Below are 24,436 nucleotides of genomic sequence, written 5' to 3'. Positions count from 1 at the left end.
AAAAAGCCTATATAAAGGATTTGCCAAATTTCTTTGGGGACAGATATATTTTATTTTTGAGGAAAAAGTTGAGAGATTCTCTTCTACTGTTCTTTTGAAGACTTGACCTAATCAAGGTTCCCTTGTGATGGTTAATTCGACTTATTGAGCGAGATAGCGAATTCTTTCGCTCGTGGCGTCTATAACGTTGGTTGGTTGACACGCGTTCGTCAACAGGTCACGTTCATACCGAGGTTGCCAATCACAAGTTCGATTGGAGGTCAAGATTCGCAATTCGCATCATCCGAACCTTCGTAGAATGATCTATCCGCAATGATTCACATCATTTGGTATCAGAGCTTGCTTCTATAAGGTCTATTTATCTTTAATTTTCTGTTGATATTCAGCAATTTGAGATTTATTGAGCTAGGATTTCGGTTCTAGCTAATTTAGGGATTCGATTGCTTTTGTGCTTCCATACGTAGTTGTTTGTTGTTAGTTTTTTTTTTCTAGCATCTTAAATTGTATCTGAGTTCGTCAAAAAAAAAAAAAAAAAAAGAAGAGAAAGAAAACGCACGCAAAAAAAAAACGTGCAAGAAAAAAAAACAAATTCGGCAAAAAAAAAATTATCTGAACAAAAAAAAAATCAAGAAGGCGACTCGTTTGTTAGTAGACCGAATTGAAACAAAATTAGTAGTGATTTGCGTTTCAATTGGAATTTCAAACGTTATACTTGTTGGTTTTAAATTGTTACTTGCTGAAACAAAATCAATAGTGATCTAATATTGTTTGATTAGTTTGATTGATTGTCATGAGGGGAATGAGAGATAGGTTTTGAGTCCAATAAAGAGCTTGTGAAAAGAGAATACGAGAGGGAAAAGGCAAGAGTGTGTAAGCTTAATTGAGGGTGGAAAAAGCCTAGACTTGAGTTAAACACGAGGGAAGTGACAAACACCTTGAGAGAAACACGTGAGGGAGCGATTGGTGAGGATTTTTGTGACTAACGTCTACTTGCAGGTCTAAAATATGTCGTGCAAAGAAAGCGTGAATCAAATGGAGGTTGACTCCATACGAAGGGATGAAGCGCTCGTGAAAAGCATCCAACAATTGAGGGCCGTAGTGGAGGAGTTTAGTGGCCGAATGATGGGGAATGGCATGAAGGTTGATGGTGACCAAGAGCTACCCCGGGGAAAGCCGCAACATTAGCGAGACACCTTTAGAACACAACATAGAATGCAGCAACATTATGATGATGGTGAGGTCAACATGGAGGATGATCAAGATGCTCGATTTGAAAGGTGGAATGGAGCCCAAGGGTTTAGACACTAAGAAGATAATAAACTTGGCAATATCAAGATGAAGATTCCTTCTTTTCAAGGGAAGAATAATCATGATGCGTATCTATAATGGGAGAAACACATGGAGATGGTATTTGATTGCCAACGATACTTCGAGCTCAAAAAGGTAAAAATTGCAGCTGTTGAATTTACTGATTATGCTATAATTTGGTGGGATCAACTTGTGACTAGTAAGAGGCGCAATGGTGAAAGATCGATAGAAACGTGGGATGAGATGAAAGCATTGATGAGGAGGTGTTTTGTACCAAGTCATTACCATCGAGATTTGTTTCAAAAATTACAAAATCTCACACAAGGTAATAAGAGCGTAGAAGAGTATCATAAGGAGATGGAGATTACCATGATCCGTGCTAATGTGGTGGAGGATCATGAGGCCACAATGTCAAGATTTTTGAGTGGTTTGAGCCGAGACATAGCAAGGGTGGTGGAGCTATAACACTATGTTGAATTGGAGGAATTGGTGGACAAAACTATCAAAGTTGAGCGGCAATTGAAGTTGGACTGAAATCACAAGAGTGGAGGAGGATCAAATCAGAATTGGAGATTCAATTGGAAGAGAGATGAGAAGCCAGATTGGAGAGGAAACAACACCAAAACTGAAACCTCAAAGGAGAAGGGGAGGGACGGTAAAGTTGGAACAAATCCAGCTTCAAGTAAAACTGAAAACCCTAACACTAGAACTCGTGAGATTGAATGTTTTAAGTGTTTGGGCAGCGGTCATATGGTGAATCAATGCCCTAATAGGAGGGTGATGATCATGACTGGACATGGTGTTATTGAGTCCGAAAGTGAAAGGGAAGAAGAGGATGATGAGATGCCACCATTGGAGGATTGTAGTAATGGAGAAATAGCTATAAAAGGAGACTTATTGGTGGTTAGGCGTTCTCTTAGTATGCAAGTAAATGAGGAGGAGCATCATCAACAAAGAGATAACTTGTTTCATACAAGATGTGTGGTGAATGATAAGATCTGTAGTATGATAATTGATGGAGATAGTTGTGTAAATGCGGCAAGTTGTATTATGGTGAATAAGTTGGGTTTGAAGATGACAAAGCACCCTAGGCTTTATAGACTTCAATGGTTAAATGATAGTGGTGAGGTGAAAGTGTCGAAACAAGTTCGAATCCCATTTGAGATAGGGAGATATAAGGACGAGGTAGAGTGTGATGTTGTACCTATGTAAGCGGGTCATATCTTGCTTGGAAGACCATGGCAATATGATCGAAAGGTACATCATGATGGGTATACTAATTGTTATTCATTGGTGATAAATCAAAAGGCTTATACCTTAGTATCGATGAAACCTAGTAAGGTGTATCAAGATCAGTTAAAGTTACAACGAGAAGCCAAGAGAGAAAGAAAATGTGAGAAATCCGAGAGCTTGTGTGGTGTGTCTGAGACACAAGGAAAAGGAGAGGCCGAGAGAAGAATTGTGGTAAAAACCGAGAGAAAAGAAGAGAGGAAAGAAAATAGACAAAAGAATTTTTATGCAAAACCGAGTGAGGTGAGGAGAGCTTTAGTTCTAGACCGACCGATGCTTGTACTTTTGTACAAGGAGGTTTTGTTTTCTACTAACGATCTTGACCCAAGTTTGCCTAGTCCTATTGTGTCTTTATTGCAGGAATTTGAAGATGTCTTTCCTGATGAACTTCCTAGAGGGATACCACTGATTCGAGGCATAGAACATCAAATTAACTTGATTCTTGGTGCGCCATTACCTAATCGACCCGCATATCGAAGCAATCCCGATGAGACAAAGGAACTTCAATGGCAAGTTAGTGAACTATTGGAACGGGGGTATGTGAGAGAGAGTCTTAGCCCGTGCCTCGTCCCTGTTTTGTTGGTGCCAAAGAAGGATGGAACTTGGCGAATGTGTGTCGATTGCCGAGCAATCAATAACATCACAGTAAAGTATCGACATCATATTCCTAGGTTAGATGACATGTTGTGTGAGTTGCATGGTTCTTGTATTTTCACTAAGATCGATTTGAAAAGTGGCTATCATCAAATTAGGATGAAAGAAGGTGATGAATGGAAAACTGCATTTAAGACTAAGTATGGATTATACGAGTGGTTAGTCATGCCATTTGGATTAACTAATGCACCGAGCACGTTTATGCGACTTATGAATCATGTTTTGCGTGCTTTTATTGGTCGATTTGTGGTTGTCTATTTCGATGACATCTTGATAAATAGCCAAAGCCCTAATGACCATATTGAGCATGTGCGAGCTGTTTTGTAGGTTTTATGGGCCGAGCAATTATACGCTAATCTAAAGAGGTGCTATTTTGTTACCAACAAATTGGTATTTCTAGGATTTGTTGTTAGTGTTGATGGTATACAGGTTGATGAAGAAAAGGTCAAAGTAATTCGTGAATGGCCAACACCTAAGACCGTAGGAGAGGTGCGTAGCTTTCATGGATTGGCGAGTTTTTATCGGCGATTTGTGAGAAATTTGAGCACCATTGCCGCACCTTTAACTGAGGTTATCAAGAAGCACGTGGGTTTCACGTGGGGAGAAGAGCAAGAGAAAGCATTTAATCTGCTAAAATATAAGTTAACTAATGCTCATTTGTTATCTTTGTCGAATTTCGGTGCTACTTTTGAGAAAGAGTGCGATGCTTCTGGTACAAGAATTGGAGCCGTGTTGATGCAAGGAGGGCATCCCATAGCTTATTTTAGTGAGAAATTGAGTGGAGCAACATTGAATTATCCTACCTACAATAAGGAGATGTATGCTTTAGTGCGAGCTTTGGAGACTTGGCAACATTATCTATGGTCGAAGGAGTTTATGATCCACACCGATCACGAGACCTTAAAGTACTTGAAAGGACAGCAAAAGTTGAATAAAAGACATGCCAAATGGATGGAGTTCATCGAGACTTTTCCATATGTGATCAAGTACAAGAAAGGTAAGGAGAATGTGGTAGCCGACGCACTTTCTCGAAGGTACGCGATTCTAACTATTTTAGAAGCAAAGTGTCTAGGTTTTGAGCATATCAAGGGCATATATGCTGATGATGATGACTTTGGGAGAGTGTATGAAGCATGTGAACACGCTGCATTTGACAAATTCTATAGGCATGAAGGTTATCTTTTCCGTGAAAACAAACTATGTTTGCCTAAGTGTTCTTCGCGTGAATTGTTGGTGCGAGAAGTGCATAGTGGTGGTTTAATGGGACATTTTGGCATTAATAAGACTTATGAAGTGATGGATGAACATTTTTATTGACCACATATGAAGAGAGATGTCACACGTGTCTGTAAGAGATGCATTGCTTGTAAGCAATCTAAGTCTACAACTAAACCGCAAGGCTTGTTTACACCATTACCTATTCCAACGCATCCTTGGACTGCCATTTCTATGGATTTTGTGTTAGGATTGCCTAGGTCTAAGTATGGTAGAGATTCTACTTATGTGGATGTTGATCAGTTTTCAAAGATGGCTTATTTTATACCTTGTCATAAAACTGATGATGCATCTCACGTTGCTGATTTGTTCTTTAGGGAGGTTGTACGTTTGCATGGCATGCCTAGATTGATTGTTTCAGATCGAGATTCTAAATTTCTTAGCTACTTTTGGAAAACATTGTGGAAAAAATTAGGAACACGGTTGTTATTTTCTACTACTTGTCATCCACAGACCGATGGTCAAACCGAGGTAGTTAATAGAACTTTAGGGGTACTGGTGTGTGCTATTATTAAAAAGAATATAAAATCTTGGGAAGATTGTTTGCCACATGTTGAATTTGCATACAATAGGAGCATGCATTCTGCTACTAAATTTACACCATTAGAGATTGTCTATGGTTTTAATCCATTAACTCCGTTAGATTTAACGCCTTTACTTGTTGATGAGCATGTGGATTTACATGGAGCGAAGAAAGATGAATTTGTCAAGGCGTTGCATGAGAAGACGCGCGCCAATATTGAGCGCAAGACTGAGCAATATGCAAGGCAAGCCAACAAAGGGCGCAAGGAAGTGGTGTTTGAACCCGGCGATTGGGTTTGGGTTCATATGCACAAAGAGAGATTTCCTGAGCAGCGACATTCTAAGTTACTACCATGAGAGGATGGACCATTCATGGTTTTGGAAAGAGTTAACAATAATTCCTACAAGCTTGATCTTCCACGTAAGTATGATGTTAATGCTACATTTAATGTTTCTGACTTGACTCTTTTCGATGCCAATGATGATTTGAGGGCAAATCCTTTGCACGGGGGAGGGAATGATGTGGACATCGAGCCATATCGAGGAGGAAGTGCTAAGGACCCATTGTCTATTCATACTGGTTCGATTACTTGAGCGTGGGCCAAGCAATTTAGGCAAACTGTTGGCGTCATGGTTCGTGATTTCGGTGTGAAGATGACCTTTGATCAAATCTTGAAGAATCTTGAAAATCTTGGCGCAATTTGATTATCTGGTCACCAAATATTTGACCAAGTCAATATATATATATATATATATATATATATATATATTGTTGGAGTTCAAGTCGGTGGAAGACGACTTACCTGATTCCGATGCGCAAACAACAATTAGCCCCGAAACGAACATTGAATTGTCGATGTAACATGAACAAAATTACCTCACGTTGGTCTGGATGCGATCATGAGGAAAGCACCCGATTTCCACGGCGTAAATGCAAATTGTTCTTGTAAAAGTAAAATGGAACGCATTATCCCTTTAATGGAAATGGAATGAACAAATGAGAGGATTTTTGATCGTATGCTCTGCCAACCGTTCTAAGGGTTGTCTTCGGGAGGCTTTTATACATCTCCATTTATACTCGTTCAATAGTGTCTTTCCATCGTAATGTATCAAGACGATATGGTACGATCCAATCTCATCCCATCATGGACGTACCGGCTAAAGTACAACATATATATATATATATATATATATATCTTCTTGTTTAGGAATATTCTAGAATATGACGCATTAGATTTTTAGGGTTGGTTTTAGGGTTTTTGTGGCGGCTAGATTTGCCAAATTTCTTTGGGGACAGATATATTTTATTTTTGAGGAAAAAGTCGAGAGATTCTCTTCTATTGTTCTTTTGAGAACTTGACCGAATCAAGGTTCCCTTATGATGGTTAATTCGACTTATCAAGCGAGATAGTGAATTCTTTTGCTCATCGCGTCTATAACGTTGGTTGGTTGACACGCATTCGTCAACAAGTCACGTTCATACCGAGGTTGCCAATTACAAGTTCGATTAGAGGTCAAGGTTCGCAATTTGCATCATCCGGACTTTCGTAGAACGATCTATCCACAACGATTCACATCAGGAAGTACTTGGGAATTCCATCTGATTGGGGATCTTCTAAAAAGCAAATGTTTGCATGGATATTAGCCAAAGTTAATATGAAATTAGAGGGGTGGAATGAAAGCTTGATCTCAAAAGTGGGAAAAGAAATTCTACTCAAAACAGTGGTTCAAGCATTGCCGCAATATGCCATGTTTATTTTTAAAATTCCAGTTTCCCTTTGCAAATCCATTCAAAGGCGAATAGCTTCTTTTTGGTCGAAAAACAATGACTCTAAAACAGGGCTACATTGGAGAAGATGGGGATTGCTAAAACAGAGGAAAGATTAAGGAGGGATGGGATTTAAAGACTTAATTTCTTTTAACAAGGTGATGCTTGGGAGACAAGCCTGGAGGCTTTCTCATAATACAACTTCTTTGTGATGTCAGATTTTGAAAGGGATCTACTTCCCCCATGGCTCATTTTGGAATGCTAGAAAATGTTCCCAACCCTCTTGGGGTTGGCAAAGTATGTTAATGGGCAGGGAAGCTATTTCATCTTTAGTGATGTGGTCAGTAGGAAACGGAGATGATATTAGTATAAGAGAAGACATATGGCTCAAGAGAGGCATCATTGGTGAACTTGCGAACTATGGTGAACCTACTCAAGTTGCTGAACTAATTCTTGAGGAGGAGGATAAATGGAATGAACAAATGCTACCTATAATGTTCGATGAGCAGATCATTGACGAAATACTAACGATTCGTCTTAAAACTCAGGATGCTCGAGATAGGTTAGTGTGGACAGGGACTGAATCAAGTCATTTCACCATTAAGAGTGCTTACATATAGATTGAAAAACGGTTTTGCCAAACATGGGAGAGCAAACATCAACATCATATCCACCGCTCCATCAGTTATGGAACATAATTTGGCATATGAAACACCCGCCCAAAAAAAAAAAAAAAACATTAAAATCTTTATAGGAGTCTATGTCAGAATGTTATCCCTACCAAGGTCAACTTATGCAGAGGAAACATACTACCTGAAGCCTCATGTCCCATTTGCAGCTCAGAACCTGAGACGAGAGCACTTGTTCTTGTTGTGCCCTTGGACTTCGCTGATCTGGGCGAATCCTGCATTGCAAATTATGATTTCACGAGTTGGGCTGTCAAGAATCGAAGAACGGTTGCTGGAAATCAAGGAAAAATGAGTAGATCTACCGTCTTTCGAGGTTGTTGCAAGTGTCTTGTGGTTCATTTGGAGGGCGACAAACGACTGCATCTTTCGAAAGATACGCCCAAAACCAGAAATTCTAGTTGAGGAGGCACGCAACATGTTCCGTAACTGGTGCAAGTGGAATTATAAAGAACAAGAAACAACGTCAGAAGAAGAAGACCCACATTTACGCTGGTGCAAGTGTAATTATAAAGATCAAGAAATAGTGTCAGAAGAAGAAGACCCACCTCTGCGTTGGAGAGCTCCAAAGGAAAGAACTTTAAAGGCCAATTTTGACGGTTCTTATGTAGATGGATCGAACACGGAAGTAGTTGCCTGTGTTGTTCGAGATGCGTTCGAAAATTTGGGGTATGTTTGGTAACGCTTTTATTCCGGAAAACAATTTTTTTCAGAAATAATTTTTTTCTATTTATATTCCTAGAAACAATTTCTCAATAAAAGAATGCGTTTGGTAACTACATAAAATTTCTATTCTTGAAATGAATATATATATATATATATAATATATAAATGCGTTTGATATGATTCACAATGTAGAATTTCTTTTAAATTTTTTCTTATTCTTCCTTATTGCCACCATCGCCGACCATTGCCGCTTGCCACTGACCACCACCGTTGCCGATCATTGCTGCCAGCCACTGACGACCACTAACAACATCGATCACCGCCCGCCGCCATCGACCCCCATGGTTGACTGCCAATCGAGGCTGGCAAAGTGGAGATGGCGGCTAGCGGTGGCAACGTCAGATGATTGTCAGCTAGCTGGTGAGCAGTGGCCTTGATGATCATCGACGGTAGTCAGTGGCTGGCGATCGATTGGCGAGTAGCAACGAGAGGTAGGCGGTGGCGATCGGCGATGGTGGTCAGTCGATGAGGGCGGTCGAACAGCAGGGGCAATGGCAAAGGGCAAGGGGCAACAAGGAAGAATAAAAGAAAAAAAAAAGAAAAAATAACTTATTTCTAAAAATTGTTCCCAGGAACAAGAAACTACTTTTTTTTTTCTTTTTGTATTTATTCCAAATTTATTCCCCAACCACTTTTCTATTCTGGAAAATAAAAAAATTAATTGATGTTTTCAAACGGATTTCTATTCTTTTTTTTTTATTCTAAGGAACAAAAAAACAAAAATTTGAGATGAATATAAACATTACCAAATAGGGCATGGACGGAACGGCAAGATTGGTACTAGCGTTGTCTGCGATTCAAGTTGAAACCCTAGGTCTGCTCACAGCTCTCTCTCTCTCTCTCTCTCTCTCTCTCTCTCTCTCTCTCTCTCTCTCTCCTCGAAACAAAGAAGGAAGAAACCATATCCGATTGCAAGTCTTTAATTCACATGGTTAATGGCTCAAATCAATGTAAGTGGGAAACACGTGCTCTTAATACAGAAGCTCGTAAGATTATGGGCCAATTCAAGCATACCTACTTAGCCCATTGTCCAAGAGAGTCCAATAGAATAGCAAACTAGATTTATAAGGCTTATCAACTAAAAACTCTACCTTCTAATTAGATAATTCATCACCCTCAAATCCCTTCAAGATCTGCTTTGTTTGATGCCCAATTGTGAGCTTTGGTGTTCGAAGTACTTTGATATTTAATAAATTTTTGTTTGACAAAAAAAAAAAGAAGTGGCAAAAAGAAAATGAAGATTTTCATATAATTTAAGGGCCAATTTTTTTGGAGAGGTTTTGTATTGGGGCCCAGTCAGAGAGACGGGTCGATGGGTGGGAAATGAAAGTACATGATGAGACGGGCAGAGATGATTGACGGTGGTATTTGTTGGGGGAGGGGCTGACTTAGGAGGTCCAAATACTAGACCAATGGGGTGGGCACTCACAAAATTACACGTTTGCCCTTACTGAGCCAAGATAATCAAATGCCTTTGGGGAGCATTTACGAGTGGTTTTGGACCTTTAAAGGTCTTTAAGCCAGAGTTTTGGCGTTTGGTAACACAGTTTCAAATTTTTGTAAAGTTTTGCTTTGAAAATGGTCAAGGCTCAAGACGAACTCCAGCTTTGGGCTTTGGTATTTTCGAAATGCACATTCAGAAGTTTAATACAATCTTGTTTTTCCAATCTTGATATCACTCATATAGTAGTATTCCTATTTTGCCCCCCTCCCAATCTTGGATAGAGGTTGTGGTCGATCGTGGTTGGGAAGCTTCGTGGAGGAGGTTGAGGGATGCCGGCACAACTCCACCAAGGGTCGGCAGACATCGGCAAACTTTGCCAAGGGTTGCTCCACACCAAATCTAACTCACCGAGGGTCACTCAATGCTAGATGTAGCTTAGAGAGAGTCAGGCGTCAAGTTGCCTAATCATGTGGATTCTGCATTGGGCCGCCTAGAATCGTGCGGCACCGGCACATTACATGGGCTTGTGCGACCTTGGCAGCATCACTTAGGGTCACAAGACGTCGGTACCAGTGCTATTGTTGTGCCCCAGGCGGGGGCTTTTATCTGCAATCGCAAGTTTCTCCATTCTACTCTTGGTAATTCTTTTCTCTTATTTTATGAAATACTTTGCAATATGTATTTTACAAGGCATTTACTAAGGCGCTATTTGCTTGTCATAAACATTCTTCGAGTGAATGTCCTTTGCCTAAATGCAAAGTCTTAAAGCTAAAGCTCACCCTTCATACCTATCCAATGAAATCTGCCAAGTAACAACAGAGGAATCAACTAATTTTTCCTAGATAGACCTTTTGATCTTTGAGACAATTCAAACAACACTATCCTAAAGGTATAAGATTAGGCTTGATTGAGCACAACTTATTATCTCAGAATTTTTAAGTACGAAGTAGTGGCATAATTCATTGGACTAAGAGAGGTGACAGAGACTGATGTGACAAATTACACGGAGCAACTTGGAAGACCATGGCCATTCAACACGTATCCTCATATTTTTTGGGTTAATGCACTCTGCATCACAAATCATAAAGAAACAGAGGCAAAAAGAAAAAAAAAATTGTTCCTCAATCATGTCAGTAGAATGATGCAAAACCTCTGTTTTATAATGATTTTGAATTCTGATTGAAGGAGCAGACACTTACAAATATGTAGTAGAGACCCAAAAAAGAAGAAAAGCAAAAGTCATTGCAATTCCCAGTCTCGCCATAGTTTTAGACGATCAAGATCTTCTTCGTTAAAAGTGACAAGCTGTCCCCATCTCTTTCAACCGGACTGGTCCATTGAAAATTGTCTTTCGAGTATCTTTCCCTTGAAAATTCCAATTTGTTTCTGTCAGTTGATGGTGTTGGGAACACCACCCTTAGATCATCCTCCCTTTGCTCGCATATTAGACGGAGTCCACGCTTCTTTATGCTTCCTTTCTCTGCTCTGAGGCAAAGTTGGAAATGGCTCCAATCCTTTGGCAGTCCATCCTTACAACTCTTTAACCAATAACTAAGGCACACATGGTCAGATTCCATCGCAAAAAAATATCTCATGCCCTCCATCACCGTTTGGCCATTAACAAGTATCTTAAAATCACATGAATAACGGACCACTTTTCCTTCCTCCGGGCTGAGAACAACACAGAATGCTAGTCCTTTGAGCTTGTCATACAAGTCCCGGGGAACCATGAAAGATATGGAATCCTCTTCACAGGGGAGAATCCATTTAGGCATCTCTCTTCCAATTAGGACAATGTCAACGTCATCTTTCATCTTTGGCAGTTTCTGTCACATGGAAAGTACGCATGTCAAGCATTTGAAGTTATATACATATACATATACATATATACACAGAGAGAGACCTCGAGTAATGACACATTAGCCACATCATCCATATTGATCCCTTTGTGGAATAATTCACAACATGAAGCCAGGCTAACCCACCCGATGTGGGAGGGTTGACCCCACAAATCTGGGAGTTTTTGCAGAGATTTGCAACGATCTGCTGATAGTATATCGATATTTGGTGGAAGCTGAGGAATCTCTTGTAGTAGCTCGCATCCGTCAACAATCAAGCTTTTCAAACGATAGTACTTGTTTATGCATGTTGGCAAACCAGCAAACTTGTTATCTTGAAGTCGTAGATACTTCAATTCAAGAAAATTGGAAAAACTCTCAAGGGACTGTACTTCTGATAGATTGCACCAATCAAGTTTCAGGTACACTAGTTTTCGGAATCCCAGATGGCCATCAGGATCAGTTGAATCCTCCATGTTTTTTGGAAACGTAATTAAATTCAAGCAGCTCTCAAGATTAAAATACTCGAGATTTTGCAACTTATAAATGTGCGAAGGAAGCCTCATGAGGTTTTTGCAAAATGCTAAATCCATCAACTCCACAGAGACAAGATTTTCAATTGATGCAGGGAGTTCTTTAATAGCTATCCCACGTAGATCAAGTCTTTTCAGATGTTCCATCTTTCCGTCTATATCTGGGAACTTCTCAAGTTTAGAGCAACCACGGAGCTCAAGGGTTTCAAGAGATTTAGTCTTCAGCGTGTTAGGAAAATTTCTAAGATTAGAGCACAATTCTAGTGACAAAACTTTTAGCTTGACAAGATATCCAACGGATGGGTGAACCTCCACCAAGCTCTCACACCTATTAAGAATCAATTTCTCCATATTTGGAGCCGATGACAGGTCGTGAATACTAACCAGGGACTTGCATTCACTGAAATTGATGGACTTCAGCTTGCTAAAATTCTGCAAAAACATACTAGTGCGGTCATTAAGCTCTGCGAATGTTTTTTATAGCTATAAAAAGGAAAAGCTAATCATCACAAATGCTTACTTGAGAGTTGCCCCCTAATTGTTTGATATGACTTTTCGGGATATCGCGTCTCTCGAGTTTATTTAGACCAGAGCCAAATTCTAGATTTGGGGCATTGGGCCATTCAAGCCATCTTAGCTTGTTAGGGAGACGTACTTGAGCTTGTGAAGAGATATGCACTCTGAGCAAAATGAGTATTCTCAACTTTTTCATATTTGTGAAAGCATCAGGATTGATGATTATCACTTCTGGTGGGGGGAAGTCCAATACTATGGCCTCTACTGCATCCGTTCCCTATCCATAACAAAGCTAGTTCAGTAGTCAGACAAAATTTCTAGTTAAGATTTACGTTATACCGTCCGAATTAGAGTAATGTAAACTAAAATATAGCAAAACTGACATAAACAACTTTTATCGTGTTGCAACAAAATATGTCCTCAACATCTTCCAAAAGCCATAATCTACTGCGTTTCCCAGGATCATCACGACATGCTTCATTAACAATATCCCGACCCATTGACTGAATCAAATCATGCATTTCCAGGGTCTCATACTGGTTTTATATCAAGGAACTTTCGATGAGAATTTCCATTCCTATGGCTGTGTGAAAACCACAGTTGTCAAGAACTTCCTTGATGTACTTTATATTTTTTCCCTTAAAGAAACAAGCAATATCAAGGAAAATCTTCCTCTCTTCGTTCTCCAATCCATCGAAACTTATCTTGAGAACTCGATTGATAGTTGGTTCAGGAATTTTGGAGAGTTTATGGAATGTACTTTCCCATGCAGGTTCCTTTCTTCCACGTAAGAATGAGCCCAACACTTCGAGGGCTAATGGAAGTCCGTCGGCATAATGTAGTGCTTTATCTATGAGATCCCTTCTTATTTCAACACTCTTGTTATTTGGGAAAGCATATAGACTAAAAAGATATTGTGCTTCATGGCATCCTAAAGTTTGAATTTCATACACACAATTTATGCCATGAGAAGTCAGCAATTGTTTATCTCTTGATGTAACAATGATTCTACTTCCTTTTCCAAACCAATTACCTTTTCTAGCTAATGCGTCCAATTGATCTCTATGGTCAAGATCATCAAGAACCAGGAGAACCTTCTTGCAGCATAGTCTTTCTTGTATCAAACTAATTCCTCTAGCAACACTGTAGACCGTTAAAGGATGAACCAAGATCTCAGATAGAAGATCCTTTTGTAAAGTAACAAGACCATCGCTTCGGTTTGATTTTTCTCTAACTTGCTCCAAAAAACTGCAACCCTGAAATTGTCTCTCCATAGGATTATATAGGGCCTTGGCAATTGTTGTCTTCCCTATGCCTCCAGGTCCCCATAGACCTATCATCAAAACATCATCATCAGCCGACTCTTTCTGTGACAACCATATCAGTTCTTGAACTCGGAAATCTATTCCAACTGGATACTTAGCGACATGCAAAGGTGTTCGGTCGAGACGAATCGATAATTCCTTTACGATGCATTGAATGAGCTCCGCTTCATTTCTGATAAGCATTCAAGATAAAAATAAACAGGTTTTAGCGTTTCAAATAAGTAAAATTCCATAATAAGATTAGCAAAATAAAAGATGAAAGGAGGGTGAACCTGTGCCAACATCTACGCAAGGAAAATTACAAAGAACCTGAATCCGAAGACAATAATGACTCGGGCACTATGAACCACACTATTTATGTTACATAAATTTCTCATTATCCACACAGCAAGAATCAATTCAAAGAATCTACTAGCTTTGGTTATTTGACTTTTGTGTCCACTGTCTAATTTATCTCCACTTTGTATCTTCAATTCGAAGATCCAAAAAAGAGCATACGATTTGATATCTAACAAACAATCACGGGCTAACAATCACAAAACACCGCGTCACATTTGTGCGTACCTGTCATTCAACTCCCATCCAGACAAGCTACCGGCTTTAAAGAAAGCCTCCTTCCATCTCTTCACTTTCTTTGAATCCTTACCGAACTTGTACTCATGCTTAGCCATAGCTCTCTCATAACTCTCTCTCCCTCCTCTTACATCTCTTGGTTCCACTTTGAAAAACACTGGGAATACAATCAGGCCATTTCGCTCCTTGCACTCCATTATTTTCACAGCCTCTTCCAAACACCACAGCGAGGAGGTGTAGTCCTCAGAGAAAATGATGATCGCAATGCATGACTCCTCGATCGCCCTCATGAGGCCCGGCGATATCTCCTCTCCTTTCCTGAGCTCCTCGCTATCCACAAAAGTGCATATTCCTTTTTGGTCCAGAGCCGCGTAGAGATGATTGAGAAAGCCTTGGCGGACATCTGTCCCTCTGAAACTGAGGAACACATGGTAATTCCTTTTCATATTCGAAGAAGCAGCCATTAGAATAGCTGATGGTATATGTGCTTCTCTAGATTGCCAAGCATCGGAACAGAGAGAGAGTCTTGCTAAGAAAATCAAGAGTTTAAAGCTGAAGCAGAGTCGGCTTTGCTCTCGGAGATGCTCGGCGGCCTCTGACCCGGGGTTGCCCTTGCCCGATTAGCAGCGAAGTCAACGATCTCTTCCCTATGCCCTGGCTCTGGCTCTCGCTCGCTTCAAAGAAACAAGCGCTCTCAGGGCCATTTGGTTGGTGAAAACCTTTTCAGCTTTCGATTTCAGATAAATATGCTGCTGGACGAGGAAGGAACGCGCGGCGGCGAGGGTGTAGAGGGCGAGATCGACATCGGGATCACCGGAAAACCATAGACGTGCAAAAATAAACAAAGCCGACCCGTAACGACGATGTATCGCCCGGCCCTGACAGTATCGAGGGCGAGAACATAGAGAGATTTAGGATTGTTCTGAGTTGACTATTGTTTTGAAGGAGTATGAAGGAGGAAGAAGAAAGTGGGAAGAGAGAGAAAGCCAGGGAAGCAGAAAGCAGAACTCAGAGACAAAAGCTGGACCGATGAAGAATCAGCCAAGGACTCAAAGACAGAGACTGCCGCCAGGGTTTGTAAATCTGGTTACGAGGTCTCGGGTCCGGCCCACGCGAACACCTGTGCGGCTGGTGTCTCTTAGTCCACGCGCAAGGATGCGCAATCCACTTTTGAGGCATCAGTCTAATCGCTAGCGACCTAAGTCTAGTCATCGCGATAAAGAGAAAAAATATTTAATGATTTGCAAGCGTCATATCAACGTCTCGTCAACTTCTCATATGGCGTGCACTTATTTACTAATATCAAATTAGATCTTAATGTATGGATATTGACATCTTTTTCTCTTTTACTCCTTTAACCTATGCTCTGCCTGGGGCTTGGCTTTCTCCACTGCCCAAGCCACCATCGCCACCATTTTTGAGTCCCCACCTCACCGTGCCCTCCGTGCCCACCATGGTCCTTGACAAAGCTATTGAGCTCAAAGTTGTTGAGTAGCAGACCAGATCTGGTTGTTGATCAATGATCGATCGTCATGTCCTGGCCGATCTCCCCATCCACTCAAGATAGAAGGATATCACATTGAGGCGAGTTGATGCAATGTCAAGCTTGACTCACATGTTTGATTGCTTGAAATTTCACTCGAGCTTCGCTTGATCAAGTATTGAATTTCTTACTTGAACTCAATTGAAGAAAATTGAAGTATTCAAAAACTGCACTTGGATTCAATTTTATTATGTTGAAATATAAATAGACCGGGCTCGAAATTTCATATAAGTTATTTATAAAAAGAAAAACTCAATTAGACTTTTAAGACTATCAAATTGAGTATTGGTCAATTAAAAGTTCGATATCGTATGGCACATTCATGTTTAAGTTTCACCTAATCTCGATTTTGGTATATAGTATATATTATTTTTGTGAAACAACGAACCCTTACTCGCACTTGGTGAGGGGTTCGTTGGCCATAGCCTCTAATAAAGGCCAATAGTCTTGTTGCCGATGTGAAGAAAAAATAAAAACAAAATCAAAAATTAAAAAATTGTCCATGTCAACATTGACACCTAAGTTTTAGTTGACAAATCAAGCATAGGCTTTTTTAAAATATATTAAAAAAATTAAAAGAAAGATAAAATGATAAATAGGTCTCCAATGTGGTCCTAATTGGAAGGGCCTGGTCCAATTTGCAAGGCCTAAAGAAGTGGATGTTTGAATTCAAAGGCCTAAAGAAGTGGATGTTTGAATTCAAGCACTATGATTTCAACTCAATGCCAATTAAAGAATTCAAAAGCAAAAGGCCACAAAGCCCAAAGAGCATCCAGAGCCTTGCCATTTTCCTCTCCCCACCACCCCCCTCCTCTTTCCTTCCCCTTCCCCTTTCAGAGGATACTAACAAGACGTGTGCTCGTTGAGGGAAAGTACTTGCATCCACAATAGCAATTTCCATGAAGCAAAATATCAATATATTTTATTGATATGATATGTGAACTAAAAGAACATTAGTTACGAATGCATATAACTTGTATCCATGCACCCAATGTATTTCATGATAGACGAATGTTATGGAAGGAGCTGGAAGGTATTAAACATCCGAACCATCTACCGTGGATGCGTGAAGGGGATTAAATTGAAATACTCTATCCTTGGGAGAAGGTGGGGAGGAGGATGGCTAAAAATTATTGACTAGTAGCATTTAGAAACTTCCTAAACAATTGCGATATTATAGAAGTGGAAAGCAAGGGATGTGCTTTCACTTGGGATAATAATAAAGATTGGGAGAAATTTGTCAAAAAGAAACTAGATAGAGTCTTATGCATGATTGAATGGATAGTGCTTTTCCAGACATGGAAGTCTTTGCTTTATTTGCAGTTGGTCAAACCATAGTCCTACTTGCTAAGATTAATCCCACAACCAATGAAAAAAGCAAAAGAATTCAGATTTGAAACATAGCGCTTAGAGGACGACGAGTATGGAAATATTGTCAATGGGGTTTGGTTATCTCCCAAGCGAGAAGGAGCCGATTTAAAAACTAAATTGTGAAAAGCAAATTAAACCCTTGCATCTTGGAGTAGGAAAAAATTCTCAAAGCACTCATAGGAGAATTGAGATGCTAAAGTAGGAAATCAAAAATATAACAAACAACCCAGATATTTCCCAAAGTAAAGAAAAGATATTGAAATTGAAAAAAGAAAATTGGCTCACTATGGAAAAGCGAAGAAATTTTTTTGGGGCATGCATTCCCAAATTAGCTGGTTGAAATGGGGGATAAATGTAATCGTTTTCCTTATTTGGGCTACATTAATTGAGATTGTAATTACCGTTTTACGGGGTTAGTCTATTAAGGTAAGGCATAAGGTTTTCTTAATGGTTGAATATGGGCCTGGCATTATGTGGGCCGAGTTGGGCCCGGCCTGTGATGAGAGGGTCCGTCCAAAACTCTATAAATAGCGCTAAAGTCCCTCTTCTAGCCCTCAATTCTTCCAGAAATTCTCTCACCTCACATAAGGTAAACCGTGAGTGGCAGTCTCATCGAGCTAGGAATCGAGGGTCATAGAGGAGAAGAACCTATGCGTCGGCTCGTCGTTTGAGCATTGGATCGTCGTCATTCTTCATAAAGGACAATGGATTCCAAATCAGGGACACAAACCTTTGTATTCTACTCCTACATGTTCGGTTTTCTAGCTACGTGGATCCTGGGAAGCTACCTCGGTGGCTAACATTTGGTACCAAAGCCTCGTAGCCTAGAACCCGAATTGTTGCTTTTGGCCTGTTTTCATAAATTTTGCCATTGAAACTTGATTTTGATAACATATTTGCATTCTTCTCGTCGAGACGAGCGTTTTGGTGTGTAGCACGCCTCTAGCGGAGGACAAATGTGCCGGCAATGAGAATTTCGGATTTCACCTACCCTAGGAATGTTTTGCCTGTTTTCGTGAATTTTGTTCCAGTGAAAGTGAATTTTGATCACATATATGAATTCTAAGAGCCAAGACGAGCATTTTGATGCCTCGTACGCATCGAGAAGAGGCCGGAAACGGCCGCACAAGCCTCCACACGCCGAGACGAAGCTCGGAGGCGGTGCCACGTGTTGTCATATGGTCCCACGTGTGCCAGCGCATGAACCACCTTAGCAGTGATGACGTCATCATGACGTCATCCCACCAACTCGTCGTGAATAGCTGTGCGATGATGATGTCATTTGTGACGTCATTTTGCCGACAGCTATCCTATGATGATGTCACATAGGCCACCTTACGTGCAACCGCCACGTGGCATGTGACATCATCGATGACATCACCAAAGACCTAACCCGGGTTGACCGGTTTGACCTGACCCGGGTGACCGTTGACTGTTCGACTCTTGGACCGGTCAGACCGATTTTTGGATTGGCTTCGAGCCAGTTTCTGGGTGCTAGCGCATGCATCTCACGCGTTGTGCATTCAGATGGCGCGTGAGGGCATGTGGAAGCTCCAAACAAAGCGTGGTTTGGACCGTTGTACTTGCATGGATGCAATCTACACTATTATGTGGTTATTTATATGTTTGATGATTTTATGAGTGTGAAAATGCACATGAAACCCTAACGTATGTGTTTTTAGAGGTATTTTTTGCATATTTTTCATGTATTTCTCTATGGTTTTGGAAATACATTGTAAGCTCACATGTATATTATCACATAAGGAATGTGTAGAGCATTGATTCATTGATAACATGTATAAGGTTTATAATGTATTAACAAATGGATTAATGTGATTGGCACAACGTGTGATTTTAGTGACGAATTGCCCCTATCATCAAGTCTAAAATCACACGTAAAAGGTGAATGTGAGTCATAAACTTATATTCCTGATATGAGAGAATTTCAATGATTCAATTGGGTTGTGACCACCAAAGTGGCACACTTGATTGGATTTGAGAAACATTGGTCTCATATTGTAATGTGATGTCTTCTATTCTGATGCATGTTTATACTCCCAAAGGAGGTAATTGTGTGTTAGTTCATGAAGGGATGCATGTACAACATATGATTAAGGAGCGACTGACCCTAGTGGTTCATACACCCAAAGGTGGTGAATTTGCAAAAGGTCAGAATATATTCTCTTGATTGTTATCATGTGGAGAGTATGCAATTGCATGTCATGTATTCTTCCCAAAGGTGTTTATATGATGATGCGGGGAGAAGTACACTATCAATGCCATAAGTTGTGTACGACGCTCTCTTTGGTACCAAAAGTTTCAGTCGGATTACTTAAATGCCAAATCGGAGGAAAAACGTTCACTTTGGTGCTACCGGCGAGAAATTCCAACCAAAATGATTACGTGGCTTTTATATTTAAAAAAAAAAAAATCGACAAACCCTTTAAACGACGTTATTTTCCGTCCTACTTAAGAAAACAACATCGTTTTGCCGTCCTATGTGGATGACTTAGGAAAAATGATGTCACATAACTTATTTGGGATTGAAATTAGGGTTTTTTTTGTTCATTCTCGCGCGACCTAGTTTGCTCAGCCACCATCGCTTGGCCACCGTGCTCGGCCACCATCGCTTGGCCAAGAAGTGATGGGAAAATAGGAGGCGAGGGCAGAGGAGGAGGAAGAAGAAGGGGGGTTGAAGGTGCATAGAGAGAGAGAGAAGACGAGGAGTGTGAGGGAAACAAGGAGGGCGCAGATGGATATGGTGGATTGGGTTTTGCTCAAAGAGTGGCTGGTGCTGGTGTTGTTCTTCGGGGAAGAAGACGACGCCACCATGGCTTCTCTCTCTCTTTGTTGGTGTTCTTCTTCGGGGAAGAAGACAACGCCGCCATGGCTTCTCTCTCTCTCTCTCTCTCTCTCTCTCTCTCTCGATTTGGGGGTTTAGGGTTTTGACTTAGGGTTTAAGATGCCAAACAACGTCGTTTGGTGGTTTACACGCTGACTGTACTCTTTGGCGAGCCACATTAGCATAAAAAATTAATAAAAAACTGTCACATCAGATTTATGACCAACTGGATGGGCGTTGACACTTAAGTGATCTAACGGAAATTTTTGGCACCAAAGTGAGCGCCGTACACAACTTATGACACTAATAGTATACTTCTCCCATGATGTGTGTAACTCTCAGGATGTGTACTTATAATATTTTCAAGTTGCACAGTACTCACATGGTGCCAATTATATATGCTGCTTGTTATTAAATTACATTATCAGTAATGGCAACTCCATTGTAATTGAGGTTCCTATTGGTTAAATTTTAAATAGTAAAAAGGATTTTCTATCATGGATGGATGCTGGTAAATGTTCATATGATTCTTGCTTTGAGTAAACTGAGAATCTCACTATTAGTTGTATGGAATTAGAATATATTCTTTGCTGCTTGGGAAATTGCAATTGAATTTGTTCATCATCCATAAGGCATTCAATTTAGGAACACTTGAAAAAGATTTACCAGCTGACTGCACTACTAAAAGGATGATAGAAGCTCTAGTAGCTTAAAAGTGTGTCTTGTCTATTACCGAGATTGATATAAATGTAAGGACTCTTCAACATAATGTGTGATGGTTCTGATGAGATTAAGGATTACGTCTTAAAGTTGGTAGATTTGAAGTCCAAAATCATACTTATAAGGGTATTCATAAACCTGCCAGTCATTCTGACAATCTGATCTTAAGATAACACATTTTGAAAGAAATGATGTCATTTACTACTCTTATAGGAAGAAATGACGCCTAAAGATGTTGTAATGATATAAAGCTTGATTGTCCAAGCGTGAGTCTAGAGTTGATGATTCATTGGCATTCATTTATGAATTCAATTCCTATCAAAAGCTTTATTTGGTTCTTGGTGGCTAGATAGCGGTGCAACAAATCATGTTGTTTACCATAAAGGGATTCATAAATCTAAAGAAGCCAAATCAGAATGAATCATAACTCATCATGTGAAATAACTTTTAACGTTGTTTTAGTGGGAGATATAGTTTTGACTATGGATACTAGTTTGCATTTGACGTTGAAAAACACTTTTATGTACCTTCCTTTAGACGAAACCTAGTTTCCGTTTCATGTTTAGAAGTGTACGGCTATTCTTTTGAAATAAAGAACAATATTGTTTCAATGTGTTCCAAGTCAAATGAAGTTAGATGCTATAATTGGTCAAATGAATTGTACAAATCGTGTTCACCTCCCAATGATATGTACATTGTTTTCCAGTTGAAAATGTTGTTTCCAATAGAGATTTACCTGAATAATAGTCTTATGCATTGTAGAAGCAAGATAATTAAGATAAAGAAGAAAACTGCAGTATGAAGTTTTGAATTATTAAAGGTCATTCATATTGATATTGGTGATTATATATGATAAAGTTATATAGAAGTATTGATGACTATTTTCTCTTTATTAAAGAAAAGTTTGAATATTTGAACTTATTCAAATTCTTTTGTATTAAGGTCAATAAATAGTTGAGATGAGTCTTAATGATTGTCAGATATGACTGTGGTGGTAAATATTTTGATTATGGCAATGCTGGATAGCTTAAAAGGTCATTTATCAAATATTTAGAAAGATTCTGGGATGGTAACTTAGTTTACTATATCCAAAAATCTTGAAATAAATTGGTGTGGCCGAAAGGCGTAATTCCACCATGATGAACATGACAGTGAGTATGATTACTAGGACTAATTTATCGGGTTTTCTATGGGGCGAAACAACTCAATATGCATTAAACCGTGTTACTACCAAATGTGTTCCATTCGTTCCCTTTTGAGTTTTGGATCGGACGTAAACTTGACTCGAATCATCTTAAGGTTTAGAGTGTCCTGCAGAAGTTTGGTTATATAATCCAACATTAAATAATTTGAATCTAGAACCACTCGGTATCATACCCAGATCCTTTGAAGGAATATCGGGTTTTATTATCCCAATAGAGGCACAAGAAATGTGGAATCACAGACAGTAAAGTCTCTAGAGTTCGACAATAATGCGGAGGATACTTGCTCTTAGATTATTAAAGATAATGGTAAGGTGGAGACCATTGTGTCTTTATCTTTCCCTGTACAGACAATTGTGGAGTTTTTTACACCACATATTAAGCTTGTGAGGTTCAGGATATTGTTATTGATACGATTCCTGATGAAGTTTTTCAAGCCTCTCAAGTGCAAGATAAAATTATAGTAGCTCCACTCAAGAGATCTGTTATGGAAAGATATTCAGTTATACCACCGTACTATATAGTCTATTTGTAAGAGCATGATTACGATATCTGCTACATGGTCGATCTAGTGACTTGTATATGTAAATGTTGTTTCTTGTCCTCAGTCTAATCTGTGGTTGTATATGATGAAAGATGAGATACAATTTAAAACGTAATAGTGTTTGTGAGCCTATTGAATTGGTTGAGGGTCATAAGTTCATCCGCTGCAAATTGGTGTATAAGACTAAGAGAAATTTCAAGGGAAACACTGAGTAGTTTAAACTCAAATTACTAATAAAAGATTATTTTAGAGTGAATATGGTAATACTGGCTCATTTTTTTTTTTATGGAGTTACATTAGATAAATAATTCTAATTGTGTTTCTCAATGAATACCTTGATAAAGAAGTCTATGTGGTATAACCCAAAGGTTTTGCAACGGATGATTTAGGTAAGCTTGTGTGTAAACTGAAAACCCTTATTTATGGCCTCAAGAGAGTCTGTAGATTAGAAGATACTTGAAGTTTTATAGTGTTATCACTTCATTCAGTTTTGCTGAGAATAGAGTACATCAGTACATATACGGCAATGTTAGTGGGAGAAAATTTAGTTTTCTCATATTCCATGTAAGTGATAACTTGTTTGTGATAACAATATTGGATTACTGCATAAGATTATGTAAATATTATCGAGGAATTTTGACTTGAAAGATCCTGGTCAAGTACCTTTTGTCCCTGGTATTGAGATCTATAGATATCGTTCTTGGCGTATGTTAGATTTATCTCAGATTACATATGTTGATTGTATTTTGAAAATATTCAATAAACTAGGAGTTGATGCTATTGTTAGGGCTGATAAATTGAATATATGGTATTGTCCTTGTTTAAATTTTGGGAAAATCCAAATAAATGATACACTTTATACTAGTGTATTAGCAAAATGTGCAGTGTTATGACAAAGCGATAAACAGAAATCTATGTTATCCTTTATCATATAATCAGAGTTTATAACATGCCTTTTAGCTATTACTCAGGATGTTTGACTTTAGAATCTCATTAAAGAGTTGATCATATTTGATATTATGAATAGACCCATACAGTTGTATTGAGACCATAACTCTTCAGTATTGTTTTTCAACAACAATATGGGTCTCAAGGGGTCTAGATTTATAACGGTTAGGTTTTTTACCATAAAAAAAAAAAAAAAAAAAACAATACAGAAACACTACAGTAGAGCATATTTCCATAGATAATGTGGTTGTAGACCCACTAATTAAAGTTTTTCACCCTTGTGTACTTGAACGACGTGTCATGAACATGGGCTAAGGAGCATCATTAGATGCTGTTGTTTAGTGGGAGCTGTTTTGATTTTGCTATAATAAAGCTTATATATGTTGCACATTCAATAAAGTGTTCATGAATGTGTGGTCACCATATTGAATTGATTTATATGTAATGAAAATCTCAAGGTATTGTGTAAGCCTTGAGTGAAGGTTGGGGGCATCTGGTTACTAACCTTGAACATATGTTTTGATTACACATAAAAAAGGTTAATTATAAAGATAAGACATATGTGGGTTCATTAAAACCATAAAGATATTCTCTAGTGCCACATTCGATTTTCTATGACACTTAAAGGTAAGAGAATAATAACCAACAAATGAGATAACACATAAAGTAAACTCTTTATGAGGTATTGTCGATTTGCCACACAACCATATTGAATTCATATCAATAAAGTTGAAAGCATTCGTAACCATGGAAGGCTCTATATGAATACATGTACTTACCACCATGATTCGGTGTTGGAGACTTTATG

The 24,436-nt window shown here is 39.2% G+C and overlaps 2 protein-coding genes across 2 annotated transcripts; one reads left to right on the top strand and one right to left on the bottom strand.

The window, feature by feature from the left end:
- Window positions 1–1,551: 1,551 nt before the first annotated feature.
- Window positions 1,552–7,437, top strand: LOC120287044 (transposon Tf2-1 polyprotein). Its single transcript, XM_039299696.1, is given in 5 exon segments — window positions 1,552–2,669; window positions 2,787–3,111; window positions 3,190–4,769; window positions 5,103–5,541; window positions 7,036–7,437. Coding segments are annotated over 5 exon segments (3,864 nt in total).
- Window positions 7,438–10,941: 3,504 nt separating this feature from the next.
- LOC104447094 (TMV resistance protein N-like) lies at window positions 10,942–13,060 on the bottom strand. The gene is made up of 4 exons (XM_039299695.1): window positions 12,944–13,060; window positions 12,700–12,837; window positions 11,577–12,476; window positions 10,942–11,499 (listed from the first exon to the last, which is right to left on the bottom strand). The coding sequence occupies exons 1-4, from the start codon at window positions 13,058–13,060 to the stop codon at window positions 10,942–10,944; spliced, it is 1,713 nt and encodes a 570-aa protein (XP_039155629.1).
- Window positions 13,061–24,436: the final 11,376 nt, after the last annotated feature.

The sequence above is a fragment of the Eucalyptus grandis genome, chromosome 8 (genome assembly GCF_016545825.1).
Source record: "Eucalyptus grandis isolate ANBG69807.140 chromosome 8, ASM1654582v1, whole genome shotgun sequence".
In the NCBI taxonomy this organism is placed as follows: domain Eukaryota; kingdom Viridiplantae; phylum Streptophyta; class Magnoliopsida; order Myrtales; family Myrtaceae; genus Eucalyptus; species Eucalyptus grandis.
The sequence above is the reverse complement of the archived record's forward strand: the minus strand, read 5'-3'. Positions and strand labels throughout refer to the sequence as shown.

Excerpts from the sequence above, each read along its gene's own strand:
- LOC104447094 (XM_039299695.1), bottom strand. The coding sequence starts at position 13,060 with ATGGGTCGGGATATTGTTAATGAAGCATGTCGTGATGATCCTGGGAAA. Across the intron at positions 12,838-12,943 it reads ACACGATAAAAGTTGTTTAT|GGAACGGATGCAGTAGAGGC; the intron begins GTCAGTTTTGCT and ends TGTTATGGATAG. Across the intron at positions 11,500-11,576 it reads CTAATGTGTCATTACTCGAG|AAACTGCCAAAGATGAAAGA; the intron begins GTCTCTCTCTGT and ends TCCATGTGACAG.